The following is a 21977-nucleotide window of genomic DNA, read 5'->3' as shown; positions in this document are numbered from 1 at the left end:
GATGATTTCTATTGCTTGTATTACATATAACAGAACTCCATACTATTCAACCCGCAGCTATGTTGCAATAATGGAGGCCATCACAACCTTCCTCCTTCTGACGTGTTCAGCCTCTTTTTCATGCTGGTAACTCCAACAGAGGGTTCTCAACACTGCTCTGCCTAGGATTATATATCATCGGTTTTATTGCTTCAAGGTCTTTTTAGTCTTTCTTATGTGAAGCACCCCTGGCTGCACCTGCTAATTCCCACCAACTTAAGTCCCAGTTTCTGACTGTTGTATTCATTCCATTGCAGTTTATAAATTGGAAATGTATAAAAGAGTATACATTGCAGGATGGTTAAAATTACATTCTGAATATCGTGGAGAGAAGAAATGCTGTCTCTATTGGGGCCTATGTTTTTCTGATTTCTGCACAAAAAGACTTGTGTTAAACTTAATGTAGGCTTGGAGATTGAACTTTTTTCACAAAATGTATCCCAAAAATGCCCAAAGTTCACACAGTAAGTGGATGCCTTGCACTGGATTTAATAAGCTAAAAAATATTGAGAAAATGTTAGTCTCTTTCAGAAAGTAAGTCAGTTTTGTGTCTTACATGCCCCAGGAGCCACCACAGCCCATTTCAAATTGTTTACACTTAGCAAAAACGCAGGTGGCAGAAAGACGACACGCTACCGTGCAACTGCACACTCTTAAACGAGACCAAAGTAACACTTGCAACACTCAGACATGGTCTCCTTGTGTCCCCATAGAGGAGCATTCCAGCAAAATTGATTATCCCTGATCACTCAGCAGCGCATATCACTATTGACTTTGACATATTTCTAGCATTCTGAAAGATTGGATGGGTATTTCAGTAACTGCCCTAGGAACGATTAAACTATAAGGAAAATCTGAACCAGCCATCAATTAGTCATTGGGTCAGTTGAATCAAAGGTTGTGGTTAACTTGTGTATTTAACATTTGATGATTAACATCTACATGTGCCCAATGCCAACCTTAAAAGAATAGCAACAGCTCTAAATGTAAGCTGCTGTCCTTTTACAGATCAGTTTCTACCAGAAAAAAGTAAGCATCCAGCCAAATGTCATAAACCTATCTACTACTAGAAGAAACAAATAACGTTGTCTTAAAACTCGTATTGTGTGTCAATGACAAACGATCCAGTCTGTGAAGCCCACATTTGAAGGGATCATGGTACAATGGGCACAGACATTAAAGAACCTTGGCATAATCTTTGAATCGGTCCCAAATTTCTCTAAATAATACAGTGTTCAAATGCACGAACTTCCAGCCATCCCTGCTCCAAAAGATTCTACCATTTCTACAATCTCCTGAAGCCACCTAACGAGTGTCCGAGTACGAGAGTGCTGGATTACAGCAATGTAATCTACAGCAGCCTCCCCAAAAAGTATATTAAAAGGCTGCAATTAGAATACAAGCAGGTGACCACCCTTTCTGAGCATGAAGAGCATAAAGGAACGAATGACGAGCAGCATGGATACAATCTCCACCAACTTGAGATGCAGATACAGCGAAACGTAAAGTTGAGATTTGTGTGATACGGTAAATATGTAAGATGTTATTCTCACAGTATGCTGTAGATTATCATGCATTTTTAAATGAACTGTGTTGTGAGATGTTTTAAAATGGTTTCTGATGCATTTTTGTAATCTTTTGCATATGTACACTTTGATGGTACTCGGCTACCGAATAAAGTATATTACTACTAATAGATGTGTCATGGGTCTCTGCCGCTAATTGGAATTGACTTTTTGAAGATATGGTGAAGACTGCATTCAACCGCTCTATTAATTTTTGAAAAGTTGAAAAAATTAAGTGAAAAAAAAATAATCATGCAGCATTTCTTTTCCATATGAGGCCACACACTCAGAAATGCTCAACCCCACCTGAAAGCAGAGTAAACACCCTGATAAACAGAAATTTCCCAAATACCAAACTACAGTAACAAGCCTTCGAAAGTTGAACTATACTACAGGAAGCAACCACTGAGGCACATTAAACTGGGAACCCATCTGAAAACCTGAAGGAAATTCAACTACTCTAGACCCATGGCATCACGTTTGTCCCCATCCACTTGCTACTTTTTCACTGACCACCACCAATGCTCTGCGGTTAGTGTCATACCCACAACACCAGTACTTCAACAGCGGTGACAAGAGGTTGTTTTCTTATCCATGAACTAGTGCCCCTCCCATCACCTGTGCCATACAGTGGATGTATGCAGCATGGAGCCTTATCTATGTCAATCCTATGAACTTTACAGCCCGTAGTGGCTCTGAAAAGAAGAAAGTGCATTGATATAGTCAGAAAGGTCTGGTATAAATCTATTCTTTAGGATTGCTATTAGGAGGACCTATGTCTATAGCTTCTTTATGTGTAACTATGGCCCTTATTTATCAACGAATTTCCTAATGGACAGAATGTGTAAAAACAGTTCCTATATAAGGCCCTTAGGGCCATATGAATGAAGCTATTTCGCATTTCTTAATGGTCCAAATCGCTATTTTGGGCCATTAAGAAATGCTAAATAAGAAATTGCTAAATAGGGATTTCCTATTTGCGATTTTCTAAGCACATGTACAAATCATTTCCTAAGGAAATGCTATTACCATTGGCTCCAACACAATGGTAACCAAGTGCAAATTAGGAAAAGGAACCCAAAATTGCAGTTTTGGTAGTGTCATAAAGTGCACACATGCCCCTAGGGTGCGCTTTACATGTGCACCACTTTTTTGGGAGTGCATCAAGGGAGGGGGGGCATTAGTCTCATAGGAATGAATGGTTTAGCATTCCCTAAATAGCAAATTTCCTAATAGCGATTCTGACTCTGTATGAATCACTATTTTTGTACATTACATTTTGCATTTCCTAAATAGCGATTACTTAGGATTCGCTATTTAGGAAAGGCAAACTGAATTTCGTACATATGGCCCTTAGTCTCAATGCACAATTTTTAAATATATTTGTTCATGTGTATGCAGCTGATCAGAACAGAATACGATCTCTTAAACTACAGTATGCACACACCAGCCTACATTTCATACAGCTCACCAATGCATTTGTTATTTACCTATGTGAGGAAAACTCTAAATCTGGCTCATTCAGGCGCCGAATAGACTTTACTGTAAATTGTAGCATTTTTATGTACAGTAAGCCCCATAAAATACCGCTTTGTCACAGACGGCTACTTTAAGTTACTGCAGTTCAGTCTAATTGGTGTACTGCAGTTTCATCTGAAAGACGCGGAATCGAGTTTTCTTCATCTTTAATCATGAAGGCTGAGATTTCTGAGCCAACACAGCCATAATTTGCAGCTCTTCCATAGAAATCTAAACATTCCACAGGAAATTAGACTCTATAGAGCCTTCTTCTAGTCTGCACGCTGCCTTCCCTTCTCTTAAAAGTACAGTGTTCACCAATGTAGGTCCGGATGAAATTCCATTTACAGAGGCGTAAAGTCGCTAACTTTTTGGCGTATTGCATTACTGCAATGCCTATATCATGCCATTATGTCACTTCGCGTATTTGGTGACTTCATTCATGTAAAAATCATATGGTGAAAGCACGGGAAGAACACAGCAAGAACTCAAACAAACTGAATGTGAGTGGCTGTGGCCCGCATCTTGCGTGGTTTTGTGGTAGTTTTTAGTGCGGTCATGCATCCTCTCACCAAAAACAAACACTACAAAATAGTGCAAAATGCCAAAACTAATATTTCACATAATACCATTTAATTTTGGGTAATGTTAGGGGCATTTCATGATTTTTTCGCAAAGGAAAGTACACAGTGTTTGCCCAGGCATAGTCATCACTTTAGTATTTATTAATTTAGTAGCTTTTTTAAAAGCACATTCACCCCAAAGGTTTCTTTGGTGTTGCTACTAGGAAGCAGGGACAAAAGATGCAAAAAATATTAAGGAGTCGAGTGCAAAAGACCGTTTTTGCAAACAAATAGTTACAGAACCGCAATTGACGAGTAAGCCATTCCTCATAGAAGGAAACTGAAAAAAAGTAACTATTTACCTTCCGCCTATTTTTGATGTACGATAAGCAGAGGCGGATCTGTTCAGATGAGCGTAGGGATCTGATCAAACATCATTTAAGGAGTACATCGCCAGAATTCTCAGTTGCATTAACATGATGGTGCAACGAGTAATGTACATCACCTTGAAGGACACTTTGGCTGATATAGACAGCCAATTAACTTTTGTTTATAAGAAAGGGTTTGCTAATACCGACATGTGGGCTCATAGAGTTCTGCATTACCTGCAGTGGTGAAAGAATATTCTGTGGTAGATAAAGAAAAAGAGAGATTACCCACAACCGCAATTTAAATCCACTAAGAGATGACTGCTGTAATCCCCTCCAGATGATGCAAGACAGGGCAAGATACACTAGAACTAACTGATCTAAAAAACTCACCCTGTTGATAAAGAATCAATTTGATTTGATAGAGAAAGGTCATATCTGATATACAAGTTACAAACCTGTTTAGGAGAGACCCCTAATTCGTCCGGCCAAAGAAAGATAACTTCTAAAAGTTCTTCCTATGCCCAACCACCATCAGCGGACTCTTGTCTGAGTTTAGCTTCGTAAAGTATCTGCTCATCCAGTACCAAACCTCCACCATACACGTACAGAAATTAATGGCTATCCCAGATCACCAGCCGTACGTTTAATGATCCAAACGTCATCCGCTTTACCTTAGCTTTCATTTGACCAGTCTTTACTCCAAGTAGGGCTCCAAATGCTTTGTAAAACTTTCAAAAAGTTTAGGGTTTATGCAACAGAAGGCTAACTTTAATTCCCAAGCTAATCCCATTTATGATCATTCCACTGAACTGCGTCTGCTCTATTTGACATTACTGACAATATTTGGCAGTCTGTAGATTCAGGGCAAGTATTGATGGACTTCTTTGCACCATCTGGTATTGTGGAGGATGCAATCCTTCTTCAAATGTCCAGTAAGCAGCAGGAATAAAAACAACTCTACACTAGTTCTGCTCAATCTTCACTGATCGGTCCATTGAGTCCTACCCAAAATCATCCAAAACTGGGCGCAGCGTTCCGAGGGTTCTTGTCTATTTACTGGCCTCCACCAGATGTGTGAATGCACCCCATTTGGGACATCCTACAACGATAGGTACCCAAGTGTCGATCCTTTAATGGAGACACTCGAATTATGGTGCTGGTTGATGCAATAGACCACGTAAAGCTGCAACATTTTCTTTCTTAAGTTGGCTTTAGAAGCTCAGCATTCAATTCAATTATAAAAGAGAAATATATGCAATTTGGGACCACAGAACAATTGAATAAAACTAGTGTCTAGAATCCTTGACCCTTTAGATCGGTCAGGAAATAAGACCACTTCAGAAAGTCAAACATCAGGTGTGCATCTTGATGGACACCTTTCTCTGACGACCTCGGTAGATTCCATGACAAAGACATCTTTTACTCCATGACGAGACTAAACAAGGAAACCGGTAGACCTGGTTTTACTGAGCCAAGGCATACAAACACAGCCATGCACATGTGCATTGACTATTTCTGCCATGGCTCCCAGCAACCTGCCTCTTTCTGTGCTTCCTACTACTGGGCCCTGTTTCTCATTGCCCAAGATTTTGGTGCTGATGCTTTTTTATAATTCCTTTGATTGTTTTCATCATTTTAATTAGTAACAAAACAGGCAGTTATACATAACTTCAGGCACATATGCACAGCAAAATCTCTGCATTACATGTCAAATGGGGTCATAGGGCATTTGCACCTTATAAAATTGCAATCTTTATGTAGACCATGACAATGGCACCAATAATCATGGCATTACATGGCTGTAGCAGAGTTGAGTGGGAGGACATATTGTGCTGTTGCTGTTTAATCCACCTGCTTGAGATGCTTCTGCCCCACGGGCACCACAGGGTTGTGCAATGAAAAAGAGGGTGCAACCGCAGGAGGTACAGAAAGAGGAAACCGAGAAGGGAGGCGATACAAGTAGTCTGTGCGCATTTATGCTGTGTTATCCAGGTTTGAGATTCCGAAGAAGGATATGGAAAACTGATTTGAAGGAAAACTTTTTGGTTAATTTGTCAATCTGACAAAAAGTTGGCGTAGATACAGAATGAGTTCTTAAGAGCAATCGCTTCACTTTGTAAGGTGTAATTTCTGAGAAATCCTGGCGTTCATGCATTTGGCCAGCTGATGTCATGACAATGAGAACGTCGATTGTACATTTTAGCATAACTAGTCAACAAAGAAGAACAGCTTATTAAAAGGTCTAGACAAATGCATTTTTAATGAGAAAGGTTATTTATGAGAATTCCTATCGGCGCCAAACCAAAACAATACAGGACCTGCACGATTTCACGTAAATGAGCTACAAGACGAGTCGAGGCACATAATTAAGGACATGCATCTGTGCAATTGTACAGCACAAGATAATATTCGCCCAAAAGGCATCTAGGTGCAACTGACAAACTGAAGGTTGGGGAAGGCAAAGAACTAAACATATTAAAAATGATTAGTTCTTTCTTGAACTGAAACAGACTTGTCTTCATACGAATGGGGGAAAGCCTGTGTTCCACAGAGTCAGCAATGGTGGAAAGAGGTCTAATGTCGGCTGGAGTTTGTTTAAACTTGGGAATCTGCAGAAGGAATTGATCAGAGGATATCAACTTGGGAAGAAGCTGATACCACCTGAACCTTTTAGCAAAAGGTGCAAAGGTATGAGGATTAAGTGATTTATGGACCAAACTGAGGGGTCGATTAGGATCGCGGACGGAAACGTGTACCGTCCGCCGCGGAAGGTGGCAAGATACTCCGGACCTGTCCGCGGAAAATCCGCTACAGCAATTAGGATAAAATATGCTAAAAACGCCGATCGCGGCGTACGGAGCACACCAATCCCCGTCCGCGGCGGTCGGAGTACACCTGAGTCCGCGGCAGGCGGACGGAACAGAAAGAACACCGACCGCCGCGTACGCACATGACCGCGAATACATCCACTTCCCCCGCGATACCTGCGCAGTGTCCGTGTCCGCAATTAGGATAACTCCGCAAGTACCCCGGTAGTCACCGCCATCCACGTCCGCAGCGGTACCAATGCACCGAGAATCCGTGCTCCACAGCGGAACGCCAACACAAACAACATCCCTACTGTCAAACCAATGCCATACATTGCGACGGAAGTTATCACCAAACACACGAAAATGAACGACCACCCACCGAAAACATCCAAACCAATCACAACACACAATGATCCACCGCCAAGCACCACACAATGCACACCTGGCAACACACCCACCTAGCACCTGACTGCCAATAACCATTCAGACACGGCCAAGACACACACCATAAAATAACTCCCACCCACTCCACAAATCCTCTGCATCACTGCATAGCTGCTAGCAGGATACATGACTTAACTGACAGCAAAGACATATATCATTCACATAACCCACACCCAAACACACCCACCACACAAAGACCCACCACACCATTCCTACACACCACACACCTGCACCTCCCCATTCACGCAAACCCACACCCCGAGCACCACACACCATGGCACCAAAAAAAAACCAAAATTCACTGACACCGAGTTAAAGGTTATGGTAGATGAGATAATCCGTGTCGAACCCCACTTATTCGGGGCCCTAGTGCAGCAGACCAGCATAGCCAGGAAAAACAGCATGTGGGACCGGATAGTCACCAGGGTGAATGCCTCCGGGAGCGTCCCGAGGACGAAGCAGGATATACAGAGGCGGTGGCATGATCTCAAGACCCGAGTGAAATCCATTCGAGCCAAGAACTATCTCCGGGCAAATCACACAGGCGGTGGAACCCCCCCGGAGCCCTTACCCTACACCGAGTGGGAGGACAAGGTGATGACCATCATCCACCCTGAGACCCTTGATGGACTTGCTGAGGGTGTTCGGATAAATGTCTCTCCCCCCTACCCCCCTACCTAGGTCACGACTCTTGCAGGTGCTGCCGTCCACACGACTCAGTGGTTTCCGGTACATGTGACTCCCCCCTACCTGGGTGACGACCCTTGCAGGTGGTGCCCTCAACAAGAATCAGTCGTTTCCGCTACATGTCACTCCCCCCTCTCTACGTCACGTCCCTTGCATGTACTCCTCACCAGGCAGCGAAATGTTTGTAGCCTACCTGCGTCGTCCTCGATGGTGGGCCAAGACTAGGACGTGGTGGATCGCGTAGAGTATCGGGTATGCGTGTAGTGCAGGGTCCATGTCGGCGAGCGGCTCGTGGTGGGTATGGTCGCTGTGGTGAATCTGCTGTGTTCAGGCAGGTTGTTTTTCCGCGGCGCTTTTATGTGTATTTTCCGCTATCTTGATTTGGTGGACGGGCGTAGACGTCAGTCCGTACGGCGGCGTATCTGGATTGGTTACGTCCGCTTCGTGGTTGGGTGAGGTTAAGCGGCGGACCGTCATCTACCTCAGCGGATGGATTTTGACCTCTATTTGCTATCCTGATCTGGCGGACGGAGTGTCCGCGACGGGCGGACGGAGAATAGGCATTATCCGCATACTCCGGTGCTGCGGAGCCACTTCCGTCCGCCATCCTAATGACCCCCAAAGTATCTTAAACATAAATGAGCAGCTAGTGCAGTGAGGCAAGAGTTGGAGTGCAATGGCTGCGCCAAGACACCAGGGGCGTAACACAGGCCCACGCATCCCCCGCAGTGCGGGGGTGCCCTCAAGCTCAAGGGGGCCCCCTCAGCGCTGCACTGTGGCCTGAGAGCTCCTAATAGAGTCCGGAGGGGGCCCCTCCACGTACCTGGCAGGGGGGCCCCCTCAATTATCATTACACCACTGCAAGACACATCACTAGCCACGCCCTTGATCTGAGCATTCACCTTGAGGGTGGTGTCTCTTGACTTACACCTTTATTTTGTGTGCAAAGAACCCCAAAGGGTGTGGAAAAGGATGCTGTAGTAGAGGTACGCTGGGTTTAGGTTTAAAAAGGGCAAACTTGTGGATCTGGAGCCACTGGAGGTCTTTAAGGTGTTTGGATATGTGCGGTAGGAGTGGGAGTTTGAGTGCGAGTTTTACGGCAATGTTCTATATAGCTGGGAGCCTTTTGGTGAATTGGGCTGTGATGACAACCTGCAGGGCGTTGACATATTTGCGCATGCTAGTGATAAGGGCTTGCGTGCCGGATCTGAAAGTGTCCAAAGAAAGACCTTTCAAGAACTGCCTGAGCAGTTTGTGAGTGTGAAAGCAAGTGGAGGGGACCTTGTTGACTTGATTCTTCATGAAGATTCTGCTGTCTCCGAGGGTCGAAATCCACTCATGGTCCCACCCTTCAAGGCTGCCACTGAGCGGAGTTACGTGCCTTGCCATAAGGGAGTCAGCTGGGTAAGTGTCCCATGTGATAGAATTTGGATATATAGCAATTGTCTGTTTTTAACAATTTATGTATGTTTATAATGTGTGGCTTGTAAAGGGTGTTTACAAGAAACAAAGGGTCTGTTTCAGAAATATTTCAATGTATGTGAGATCAGGTAAAGATGATGTTTGATATCTACTAAGATGCTTTATGGTTTTAGATTTGTATATTGACTGATTTGCATATTGTGGATACAATCAAATGTACTTGAATAAATTAAAGAAACATATATTTTCTTAAGACAAGGAGACTGTCACAATTGATGATACAGATTAATAATATATATGCAGTATTTCATTCAGTGCATTCTAACTGATTTGAGATATAATTGATCAATGGATACATGTGTGAATATGAAAGGGAAACTGTTTTTTATTGACCCAACACCCCACCTCAGGTATTAGTGTGTCCAAATGGTCCACCACATGGATGGCCTCCAGCCTGTGTCCATTTAGGTACTGACCAGGTTAGTCCCACATTTTCACTCTTTTACAAATTAATACTTAGTCAGTTCACTATGGCAAATACAGTTATAGCATCTACAGGTTTTGTACACACCACCTCCCCCATTGGTGTCTTGGAGGACAAGGCTGAGGTGTCAAGACTATGCCATTGGACAAAAGGCAAAACAGGCATCCTGTGATAGGAAATCCAGGGGATCAGAGAAAAAAGCATTACATGAAAATAGGCCCAGGAAGCAACAACAATTGGAAGTTTGATCGGAAATTCCTCTCTGCTTTGAAGCTGGACATAGGTCAATGTTTTAATGTACTGCTCTGTCAAGAGACACATCAGTATACAGTCTGATTTCAAATTTGGAAGTTTATTGCAGAGCCCCATCAAATGTAGATGACACATTGACAAAACAACCATAGACGTTCCAAAGTTCAGTTAAGAGAGTACCTCAACACCTCAACCACAACTCTTGCCCACATTGGGGCAAGAGTTGTGGTTTGAGAAGCTAACTTGGCCTCTACTGATGATCTTATTTATGGCAACCCTATTTTTCCCAAAAATAAGAACTCTTATTTTGAAGAAGCTAACATAAGTGATGCTTTGAAGAAGCTAACATAAGTGATGCCCATGAGCCTGGGGAAAGGAAGGTTCCTAATGGATCTAATGTTCGTTTGGATGACAACTACACCCTAAGAAAGGGATAAAAGGGTCCTTTCCTGATCACTGTCAAGGCTGAAGTGATAGAACTTCATAGAATTTGTAAATATTTTGGTTTTGTATATGGGACAGATATCTTTCTAAGGAATAGTGGAACATTTTACAGAGAATATTTGTGTTCTAGCAGTAGTGTCTTGAACATACGTCAAGGTAAATATCACACAGAAAGTGTCCATTTCAGGCATAGTCAGGTCACATTTTTTGTCAAGGATTATATGATAGGTTGAGCAAGTGCAGACAATGAGAGCTAAAGCCAGGTCTCCAAGATTGCAGGACTGCTGACATTTCCTTCTCTGGCTTCTGTTCGAACAGGTTGATGTGAAGCAGTGTGTGCAACAAATTCATGAAAATCAATGGCAGTTCTTGACAGATCATTCCGGAAATAAAAAGCCAGTGTGGTGCATTAGGGGCAAAATTGGCCATAACAACTGGAAGAGATTTCAATGCAACCGTTCAGAGAAGCACTTTCCTCTGGAGTAGGAGGTCACTAGGCAGTCCTGGACCATCTATTAGGAGGGGGGCATATAAAGCTTGACCCACCATTGTCCCACATTTTAAGATTACATCTAAGAGAGATAGCATATGAAATAACGTAGACAATATAAAAGGGCAGAGTTCTTGCATTATTTGTTTTGTAATAAATATCTGAACCTATGTCTATGGGCAAAGATGGGAATGTTGGTAGTTTTCCTGCAGCCAACACTACAAGCAACACATGATTGTGTTGGTGGGCGAGTCATGATCTAGACCATTTCGATTACGAGTGTACTGTGTTTTTTGCCAGCCCCAATGTCAGGGAATGAGGGCCTAATGCAACTTTTCAGCCAACACTAATATGTTATCTTGTATGGGAACAAAGATCTAATTGGTACAGGGTAGGATGGGCACCAGTGTACCTTTCAATCATGTTGAGACATCGGCCTCCTTCTTTCAACCATAAGCAAACCAACATAGCCTTGATAAAGCAACAGAATATGCATTTCTACCTATCATCAGGTGTAATAAGGGATCTGGCCAAGGGTTGAACAGGCGGCAGTCGTGTTGTTCCTGTCAGCCACGTGCAAAAAGACTAATTGATGGACAGAATGCTGATCTGGACCGAAATCCATCGTTTTTTTGCTCCCCATGCCATTCCAGTTAAAACCCAGCCATATACAAATTAGTCTTGAACCTGCTCCCCAAGGGGACTGTCCAGCCCTAACTGCCAGGCCAGGTCCTCCCTGGACCAAAAACAAGCATCCTAGAACCAGTTTCAAGGAGTCAGCCTTCATCAGCCAGGCAAGCTTGTCTCTAGATGGCATGGAGAGCACAGGACCCACGTCTGGGAATACCTGTCCCACTCAGGGTGACAAATGCAAAAAGAACAATTGATGGACAGAATGCTGAACAATGGCAAACATTCACCACAGTACAGAGATCTGGGCCTAAATCCATCTTTTTTTTGGTCCAAATGCCATTCCAGTTTAAACCCAGCCATATGCAAACCAGTCTTGACAGTCTAGCCCGAACTGCCAGGCCAGGTCCTCTCAGGACCGGAAACAACAAAAGAACAATGGATTTAACCCAAATCTTTTGACTGGGGGTAAATGTTTGATCTGTTTCACATTCCGTCCATCATTTGTGTGTCTTTTGCTTTCTCGCCCTAAGTGTGCTGGGTATGCCCAGATGTGGGTCCTTGGCTCACTGTGCCACTGGATTCAGGAGAGCCTGGCTGATGAGGGGTGATACTCCGAAACCGGTCCCAGTTTGCTTGTTTTTGGTCCAGGGAGGACCTGGCTTGGCAGTTCGGGCTGGAGTGTTCCCATGAGGAGCAGGGTCAAGACTGATTTGCATATGGCTGGGTCTAAACTGGGGTGGCATTGTGAGCAAAAGAACAATAGATATAACCCAGATCTCTTAACTGGGGGTAAATGTTTGATTTATTCGGCACTATGTCCATCATTTGGGTGTCTTTTGTGTCCCTATGAGCCACAGAAGCAGTAGAGGTAAATAGACCTCAAGTCCTCAGCCAGATCTTAAACTAGTCTCTGCGACCTCATGAAATGTATAACATTCTTGAGGGGTGGATAGAGGGGTTATAGAACCATATGCCTTACTATATAAATGCTACAAAGCCTGATTGGGTCTACGGAATATGGGGCCGGAATTGGTATTACAGATGGTTGCAGGGGTAAAATCTCAGTGAAATAATCTTTGGCTCTATAAACAATGCCAAGAAGGAAACCATTGACAACAGTTGTGGAAATCAAGAAGCGAGAGCCCCTGAAACTTAGAAGGTTTCTTCAGATGGGTTCAGGTGGGACACGCATGCGAGAAATCTCAGGCCCAATTCCCTTGCCTCTTCCTTCCAGTGGAGTCAAAAGACTAAGGGCCAGATGTAGGTAGGCAAATACCGGTCGGTAACGGCCGAAATTCGGTAATTTCGGCCGTTACCGACCGGTATTTGGAAAATGAGATGTAGATGGGCATTCTACTGATTCAGTAATTTACCAAATTGGTATTTTAAGGAATCAGTAAATTACGGATTCCTTAAAATACCGAATCGGTAAATTAGCGATTTTGCTATGTAGGGAGCATCAAATGAGTGCTTTTCCCCTTTTAGAATTCGTTATTTACCACCAACTACAAGTTGGTGGTAAATAATGAAAACCTTGGAAAAAACTTTTTTTGGGGGCTTTTCCAACAGTGCCATGTTGCAGACATACATGCCCTTAGGGCATGTATGTCTGCAACATGTGCACCCCTACCCATTCACAATTGAGGGGTGCAACAGGGTGTCAAAGTGACACCCTGCCACCCTTCAATGTTTCCCCTTTTACCGAATCGGTAAATACCAATTCGGTAATTGGCATTCATTCCTATGGGCCTCCAGGCCCATAGGAATTAATGGCAATTTCCGAATCGGTATTTACCGATTCGGTAATTACCGAAACTTACCGATTGCCTGTTCTTAAATACCGAATCGGTATGATTCAGTATTTAAGAATCGGTAATCTGGGATTACCTACATCGGGCCCTAAGTGTCTGAGAGAGTTGGTAAACTGTGTTAATAAAATCTGTCTCCTCAAGAGACCAGCTTTGCTGTCGCTGGCAAAAAGTTGGGTCTAGATCAAATCTTTCTCCAATGATTTTGTCCAGAAAGTCTGAAGAGAACACAAACAGCAGGACAAGTCGTGGGGCAAGGTACAAAACTGTAGTGGCATCAGCTGAAGGTTCATCACTACGAACAGCTAATCTGTCTGATGAGGTGACTAAATGCCTTGCGATTGCACTAGCAAAAGGACTGCCCAAGCTAGGCTTAAGAGAACTTCAGTGCCACTCTTACTTGAACAGCTGTTTCTGTCATCCACCCTCTCACAAGACAGTCCTTACTTGGAACAAAGTATGTTCAGAAATAACAAGGTACTGTTAACTGAAAATGAAAATCTACCCTCTAATGTATGGCCTTGCAGCTAAAACTATAGTGGAATGCAAGCCCCAGAGATTGATAGACTTTCCGGAGCCAGAGGAGACACCTTCAAGCACTAAGGAGACATAAGCCGACAGGCCAGTGATTACCTCCAGACTGAAGCTAAAATTTACATTTAAAAATGCTATCTGCACTCCGCTGCTCACAAAGAGTCTGCTGTGCAGAACGACAAGTCCTGCTGCTTCAGTAAATGAAACTGATTAAGTGGAAACCAAGCAGGTGTTCCATGATGGAGCCCAGGCTCAGCTACACAATCACTTCTTACGAGGTCCCCTAAGCTCAACCCACTAAGGGTCTTATTATGAGTCTGGCCGCCCAGGGGCCGCCACAGCAGCCAGGGAACCGCCGTTCCTTGGTGGTTGCGCAGCAGTCCGGGGGCCGCAATATGCAGTCTCGCCAAGCATATTACAAGTTTCCTCTCTACCACGGTTTTCATGGCGGTGGGCCCACCATGAAAACCGTGGCGGAGAGAAAACAAAGGAGGCCCTACAGGGTCGCCTGGTGCCTCACGCCACGTGGCTGCACACCGGGGGGGGGGGGCACAATACGTGGCCCCCTGTGAACATGCACCCCAGTACCCGCATGGCATGGACTGCAGTAGTCCATGCCGTGCAGGTACTTTTTTGAAGTTCCGATTGCGGTGCCTGTTACATAGGCACTGCCCTAGGAACGCCAAAGAATCGTCCACCAGACCAGGAGAAAACTCCTGATTTGACAGGCGGCTCGTACATGGGTTTGGTGGTGCGGGAGTGGGGCTGTTCCACTCCTGCACCACCAAACTCATAATAAGGCCCTAAGTCTAATTCCTGGATGCTACAGATTCTGAAGGTACTAGCAATTTCAGATTGGCAAGGTTAACGAGGGCTACAACTGGAACCCAGAGGTTTCTTTGAGAAATGAGGAAATATCAGGTGTTGCATATCTGGGTCAGATTCCTCTAACAATTCCTGATTTCCCCCTTAAATTAACCCTGAGATTCTGGTTGCTTTAAATATCTAGGGTCCCACGTGAAATGTACCTGGGTGCAGATTTACCATGGCTATTTTTATTCCGGGACATTTTAATTAGCTCCTTAGTCTTCTTCTTGTAGCATGAGCAAGTCCCTTCCCTTTGCTAGGGCAATGGCCCGTAAGCAAATACAAACATTGGCAAAGCAAATAGGTCTCACCTTTTCTAAGTATTGGCTTTACCAATGTTTTTTGCCAATGCTGTTAAACATCACTGCATCAGCAGGAAAAAAGTGAAAAGAAAAATAGGACAATGACTTGTACTCATGCATGCGTGATGACGCATGTACATGTAATGATGCTATCGCATTGCATTGCGTGTCTGCCATTTTTTATTTTTTGTTTAACTGTATCATTTCAAGATTTTAGACGCATCTCTTGGAGCAGTAAATAAAAACTATACTTTAAGGAGCACAAAGTGCATTTGAAAAAGGGTCCGTCTAGCAGCAAACGTAAACAGGTGGCCTCGCCGAAAAATGTAAGATTTTTTCCCCAGAGGACACAATGGGAAGCAATGAAGGAGAATTGTGGGACAAAGTGAACCCAGAGTCGGGGAAAGCAACAGACAGTAGCAGGAAATAATAGGCAATTGAGGCTGGGAGGGTACAGAATAAAATTTAAAAAAACAGCTAAGAAGAGGTAGTTGAAGCAATGGAAGAGCTAGGGTGCCAAGGAGGAGAAGGAGGGAGCAACGCTGTGCCCACATGGGGGCGGTATTTGAGGGTGCAAAGCAGCACACGAGGGAGAGAGCAAGAAAACACATGCACTCTTATGAAGTGCTGAAAGGAAAAGAAAGAAGTAGTTCCCTGGATGTGATGTGAGCAAAGGAAGTATACAAGTCCTCCAGTCAAAAGTAAGGTAAATAAGCTATGCTCCAAGGCAGGGGTAAACACAAGAAGAGTAAGGAATGCCATTGAATGGAATCACATAAATGAAAGCGACAAGAAAGCCAACCAATTGTAAGCAATTGGTTACCTCCAAGTCCACTGTAATATTTTGATAAGGTCCACATGAGGTCTTTCGACATCAGACCGCTAATAGGTGTCTGTAGGTGAGACCTAAAAAAGGAGGCTGTTCATGCAGTCATACTGTTTTGGTATTACTTTAAATTCACTAAAAGAGTGTTACGTTTACATTGCCAAAAGCTCATCTACTGTTCTCTTTTTATTTTTTGTATAAATGTAGTCAGGGGCTCAAAGGTACATGGATTTACAAGGTGCTATAAATGTGATAAATACGGAGGTATCTACTCAACAAATGAAAAGCTGAATGAGCCTCGCCAGGGGGATAGAAAGTGTTATGCAAATACCAGTACACAACATACAATACAGTGCTTAAAACGTCTCCTTTCCTTGAGAGTCTTTTGGAAGCTGGATCACTTAAACATTTATATTTCATATGTGCTTAATGTGACCATCGAAAATTACCACTCTGCAGCCACAACCCAACTGTTCCATAGTGCACATGAACAAAGTGGTGCTTGGAATCAGTGGCGTCGTCAACCCCCCGCTTTAATAGTTACAGTGAGGATGGGGTTCTTGATGGGCCTCTTCTGCAACTCGGGAGACAAAGGCTCATAATTAACGTGAATGTCTGGGATGTTGAGTGAATGGGTGCATTTTGAATGTGGGATGGATGGGTGGGTGAAAGAGTGGATAGATGTAAGGATGGATGACTGAAAGGGAGGAAGAATGGATGAATGGATAAGTGAAAGGTTGAACAGATGGATGGGTGAGTGAAAGGGTGGATGGATGATGAGTGAAAGGGTGGATCGATGGGGGTGAGAGAAAGGATGGCTTGACGAGTGAAGTAACGGATTAATGGGGGAGTGAAAGGGTAAATGGACAGATGAATGGGTGAATGTGAAAAGATGGATGGATGAGTGAAAGGATGAATGGATTAGTGAAAGGAAGGGTAGATGAGTGGCTGGATGAAAGGGTGGACGGATGGATGAGTGAAAGGGTGAATGGATGGAGTGAAGAGTGGATGGTGGATGAGAGAAAGGATTGATGAGAAAAGGGATAAATGGATTGATGGGTCGAAGGGTGGACAGCTGAGTGAAAGGATGGATGGCTGAGTCAAAGGATGAATGGATGAGTCAAAGGATAGATGAAAGAGTGAAAGGGAGGATGATGCATGATGGTTGGATGGAGTAAAAGGGTGGATGAGTGAAAGAATGGATAAATGGATGGAAGAAAGGGGGATGGATAAGTGAAAGGATGGATGGCGAGTGAAAGGATGGATATGTTGGATGGATATGCTTGATGGATAGGTTTCAAGATAGATAGGTTTAGATATGGATGGGCGATGGATAGATGGAATGGTGACAAAACGAATGTTGGATGAAAGACTGTATAGATGACAGAATGTACAGGTGAAATGGTGGATATCAGTGGGTGGATTAATTAAAGGATGAAAGAATAAATAGATAAGATTCTAGGATGAAAGAGACAGGCAACCTCTTTTTAGGAGGATCGCGATGATTTGCTTCGCTTGCTTGATGCCCTACGAGTACTTTAATTTTCCTGCTACTCCCTTGCTTGGAAATCCTCAGCATAGGTACATTCCCACATAAAATGCCATTAGCAGCAGCACTAACTGCTACAGTACTTCAGACAGACACAAGAGTAACTCTCTTCAGATAAATATATTTCTCTTTTTGACCTAAGTGTGCATTTTACTACGAATTACACTCATGTTGAGGTCCAAGAGGATAGACCAGTCCTTGTGAGACCTTTAAGGTTTTTATATAATGCCATTTTTCAATCCCTCCCACATTGCTGGGGTATATGTGCATCAAAAAAGCTTATTGAAATGTCTGCAGTTGATAATTGGCTATAGAAACGGGCTCCGAGAATCACATTTAATCGATCACGTCATTTGGCACACTGAGTGTTCCATTGCTGAGAAACCAAAACAGCATGTCACCGCTACAAGCAAATTAATATGTATGTGGAGACAATGTCTGACTCAGAAAAATGAAATCACTAAGTAGCCTATTGAACTCAAATGCAATACTGTGATTTCATTCTGGATCACCTTGCCAAATGGCAATGCATTTGTTAAAATATTCCTTCTGTTATGGAAAATGGAAAGATAAAACAAGGCATAGAAGCAGAGAAATGTCCTAGGGTCATCGTGGCCAAGCCCACTCTCCAGCCCGCGACTGGGAACACTCACTTTGCTAATGGGTTGTACTCTACTTTATTGAAGTTATGTTGGGGGCCTTCCAGTGACAAGTTTGGAAAATTACATAAATTAGGATCTCAATAGTAATACATAATCTTCCAAACGGCTCCTAATATTTGAAGCAAATTGAATTTCTTCTACTTTTACAACAACCTTTCTTGTATTAGTATATTAGTAGATTTAATACACATAAATATGTATATAGTGTTATCAAGTTTCATTCCAACGATTACAATCTTTCTGTCATAGGCACCTCGTACCTAGAGTCTTTTCTTGATTTTGCCTATTTTCTGAATGTTCTCAATAGAATGTTCCCGTTGCAGTGATCTATATTGAACACATATTTCTAAAAGTGGTTTAGCCACACTCAAATAAATAAAACTATCACTGTTCTGTCTCCAGTCTATTAAAGCTCTTTTAATAGCTATTTTAATACAAACTAATTTAGTTACCTTATTATCACCATCGAGTCACATTCTTATTCGCTGCTCATATAGAGACTAGTGTGCATTGGCTTGGAGATAGCAGAAGGCAGCAAGGCAATCTGAAGACCATTGTCAGCAACGGTGATGACATAGCAGAAGGAACTGAAAGTCACTGTGCAAAGGAGGGATGTCACAGCAAAGGAAACAACCTGCTCTAGGACGCTAGGCACACACAATAGCTGCATGATCACCAGTGAGTGGTAACCACTGCTCTTGGGTATCATTAACTCAGCACCAGAAACAATAAGTGAACAAGATTTTATGGACTTCTTTACTTAAGATCACTTGCACTATATGCCCATCCCATACATCTTCAGGAGCACATAAGATGCTGTAGAGAAGCTGTGGGTAAGACATTGGGTCAATCTTCTTAAGTGATTAATGATCAAAGAATTAGCATTTTGGAGAACTGATGTCCACCTCCCTTGGGTCTCTACAGCCCAAGAGCAACTGATGACAAGCAAACACACCTGAGGTTGTAGCATATTCAAACCAAGCCAATCCTTGGCATGGTATTACTCACTGTGACACTGAATGGTGAGTTATTGAGACTGTTTAGCACGCATGTACCTTGGTCATTTCACACACTTACATGGCATCTTGTAGAATAGCCTTTCTCCAGCGCCATCATTGGTTTGTAAGTATTTACTGTCTACAGACCAATCGAGGTGTGTGATGAAGCTAGAAGATTTATTGCATTCCCCAATTTTCTTGTACCGCTGAGCAACTGCATAGACATCCACAAGCCCGTCATTGGAGCCGACAGCAAGATAGGCGCCATCAGGGGAGAATTTCATTTCATGGATCACTTCTTTTCGATCTTTGATGTGAACAACTTCTGTCATATCTCTGGAAGGGTGAAAAACAGAGAAGACTTACAAGAAAGTGGATACACACTTGAAATACACACAAATGAAGGCATAAAAGAAAGCAGGAACAAACAACCAAGGCATTAGCGCATGTCATAGTAAATATAGAGCAAGATGACCACATCGAAATTCAGAGACTAAATTTACACTTATACTAAAACACTATGATCTAACTTGCACAACAAAACATGTGCAGCCGTGTGTGTCCCATCTGCCCCAGGTTAGCAAGCTAATACAAATCTCTCTTTTCCAGAGCAGTTGCAATGGCACAACGCATGACTGTTCATCAGATGGACAGTGGTGCTTTTTGCCAGAACTGTGTTGTGATGGCTTGGTGTGTGATGCATCCATGACTCTTAAATGGAGAAGCTCGATTAGAGAATGTTAGAAATAAAAATAGTAAAGTCAAACACTATCAGCTGTTAGAACATGTATGGGTTGATGTGCAGCATTTAATGACCCCCTATAGGTTTGACAAGTGAAAACATATTGACCAAAAGAAGAATAAAAGATAGATCATCTCGGAAAAGAGTTAAGTTTGTGGCCCATGATAGTGGGGAGGTCTCTCACATTCACACAAAAGTATTCCCACAGTGCACGATTTCAATGCATCCATGTACTTTGATATAGTGATTGGGCTCCAATATTGTACAGGCATTGGCGACCAGGCACCTTGATCAACCGGCAGCAAAGCCTGGTCTTTCAGGGAAAGAACCAGGAGGAACTGATGTGCAAATTCATTTCAAACTCAACAACCTAAAAGTCAACATGTGCCAAAGGACTGCGCCAGACAGCAACTGAATTACTGCAAGACTTAAGGAAGGGTGCTTGGGAAGAGTGCCAGCGGCTAGTAGGGGGGGTATCAGTATGCAGAAAGCGTGATAGATTAGGAACCCCCTCTCAAGATCATTACATAAGCAAAAGAAAACTCAGCATTTTTCTGGCAGGTATCCTTTCTATACATTCAATTACAAATCCTCAGACATTTCTTTAACCCCCCCCCCCCCCCCCACAGAAAATAATAAGGCTAGAAGGAAAAAAATCATACTAGCTTACTCTTACCCTTTCTAAAATCCTATTATGTGTATTCTCATATGGAGGGTGTCGACTTTACAGAGCTAGTGGTAAATCAGTATGTTATTTATGAGGGGTTACATTTGTTAATACGGATTAAATTATACTGGAGAATGACAGTGGGAATATAATATTGGGCCATCGCTACAAATGATATTGAAATGTAATACATTGCAACATAATTGCAGTGGACAGCTGTTACTATCTAATTAATGATTATTTGTTGATGCCTTCTTGACCCACTTGCTGTACATATCAGTTGTGTCGCACATATTAAGATATTAAATATACATATGTTTATAAACTTACCCACTCAGAATTTAAATCATTTTGCACCACTTTTTGTAAGAGAGTTCCCTGTCTTACAAGGTTAGTAAAGGATGTCTTTGGGGTTCTGGCCCCTTTTGTGAGGTAAATTATCAACAGTTCTTTTATTGAATGGAATATCCCTCAAAGTTCTAAAGAGTTTTGTGTGACGCCCCTGTTAAAAAAAGTTGGTTAGAACACACAGGACCAGAAACAATTATGCCATAACACAAAAAGTAGGAGAAAAAACTACAATGCAAGTACAGAATTTCATTGAAAGAAATACGATTTGGGAAGTTACTCGGTGGGGCTTCAGTACACACCAGGGCATGGAGACCCTTTAATTGTTGTTCAAACTTGAATATTAAACATCATCGGGGGGATCCAGCTACATTCACTGGACCTTTTAGCAGCCTTTGACAACTTTAAACATCCCACCTTGATCCGTAATCTGGGTAGGGTGGTGAGGTGCTAGGGACTTCCCTAAAATGGCTGTGTCGCTTTTGTTACGACTTAATTCTAGAGTGAGAGTTAGTGATGATTTAGCTAATGCCATTACGGTTTGTTATGGAGTAATGCAGGGATTGTGCCTTTCACAGCTCCTGGTCAATATCCATGTCGAGCTGTTCCATTAATTGCTAGTTAAATCTGCTATTGGTTTTCAGACATAAGCTGATATGCAAAGTATGCTCCGGCGATCACAAAATCCATTAGTTAATAGGAAGAGGGAAGATGGGATTTTTGCTATCATACAGGATTGAATGCATCAGAGCTGTCTGAGTCTGAATGTCCATTACCATGAAATTCAAGTTGAGAAGAAACTACAAAAAATAGGGGTTATTGTTGACAAGAAACATGCGCTGGGCTATCAGGCGACTCAGATTATTAAATCCTCCAAGTATAATCTGGCATTACTTTGAAAAATCTGGCTTGTGCAGTGATGGCATCAAAGATTGACTAGCCAATGGCTATC

The 21977-nt window shown here is 42.8% G+C and overlaps 1 protein-coding gene across 1 annotated transcript in view; it reads right to left on the bottom strand.

Moving 5' to 3' along the window:
• The window catches only part of EML6 (EMAP like 6), a 928771-nt gene that overhangs the window by 543561 nt on the left and 363233 nt on the right, over positions 1-21977 (bottom strand). Inside the window, exon 9 of the mRNA XM_078649484.1 lies at positions 19348-19604. Within this exon, the coding sequence (XP_078505610.1) occupies positions 19348-19604 (257 nt within the window). The remainder of the gene's footprint in view (positions 1-19347; positions 19605-21977) is intronic.

This window comes from Lissotriton helveticus, chromosome 6 (assembly GCF_964261635.1).
Source record: "Lissotriton helveticus chromosome 6, aLisHel1.1, whole genome shotgun sequence".
In the NCBI taxonomy this organism is placed as follows: domain Eukaryota; kingdom Metazoa; phylum Chordata; class Amphibia; order Caudata; family Salamandridae; genus Lissotriton; species Lissotriton helveticus.
This window is presented reverse-complemented; position numbering and strand designations above follow the sequence as displayed.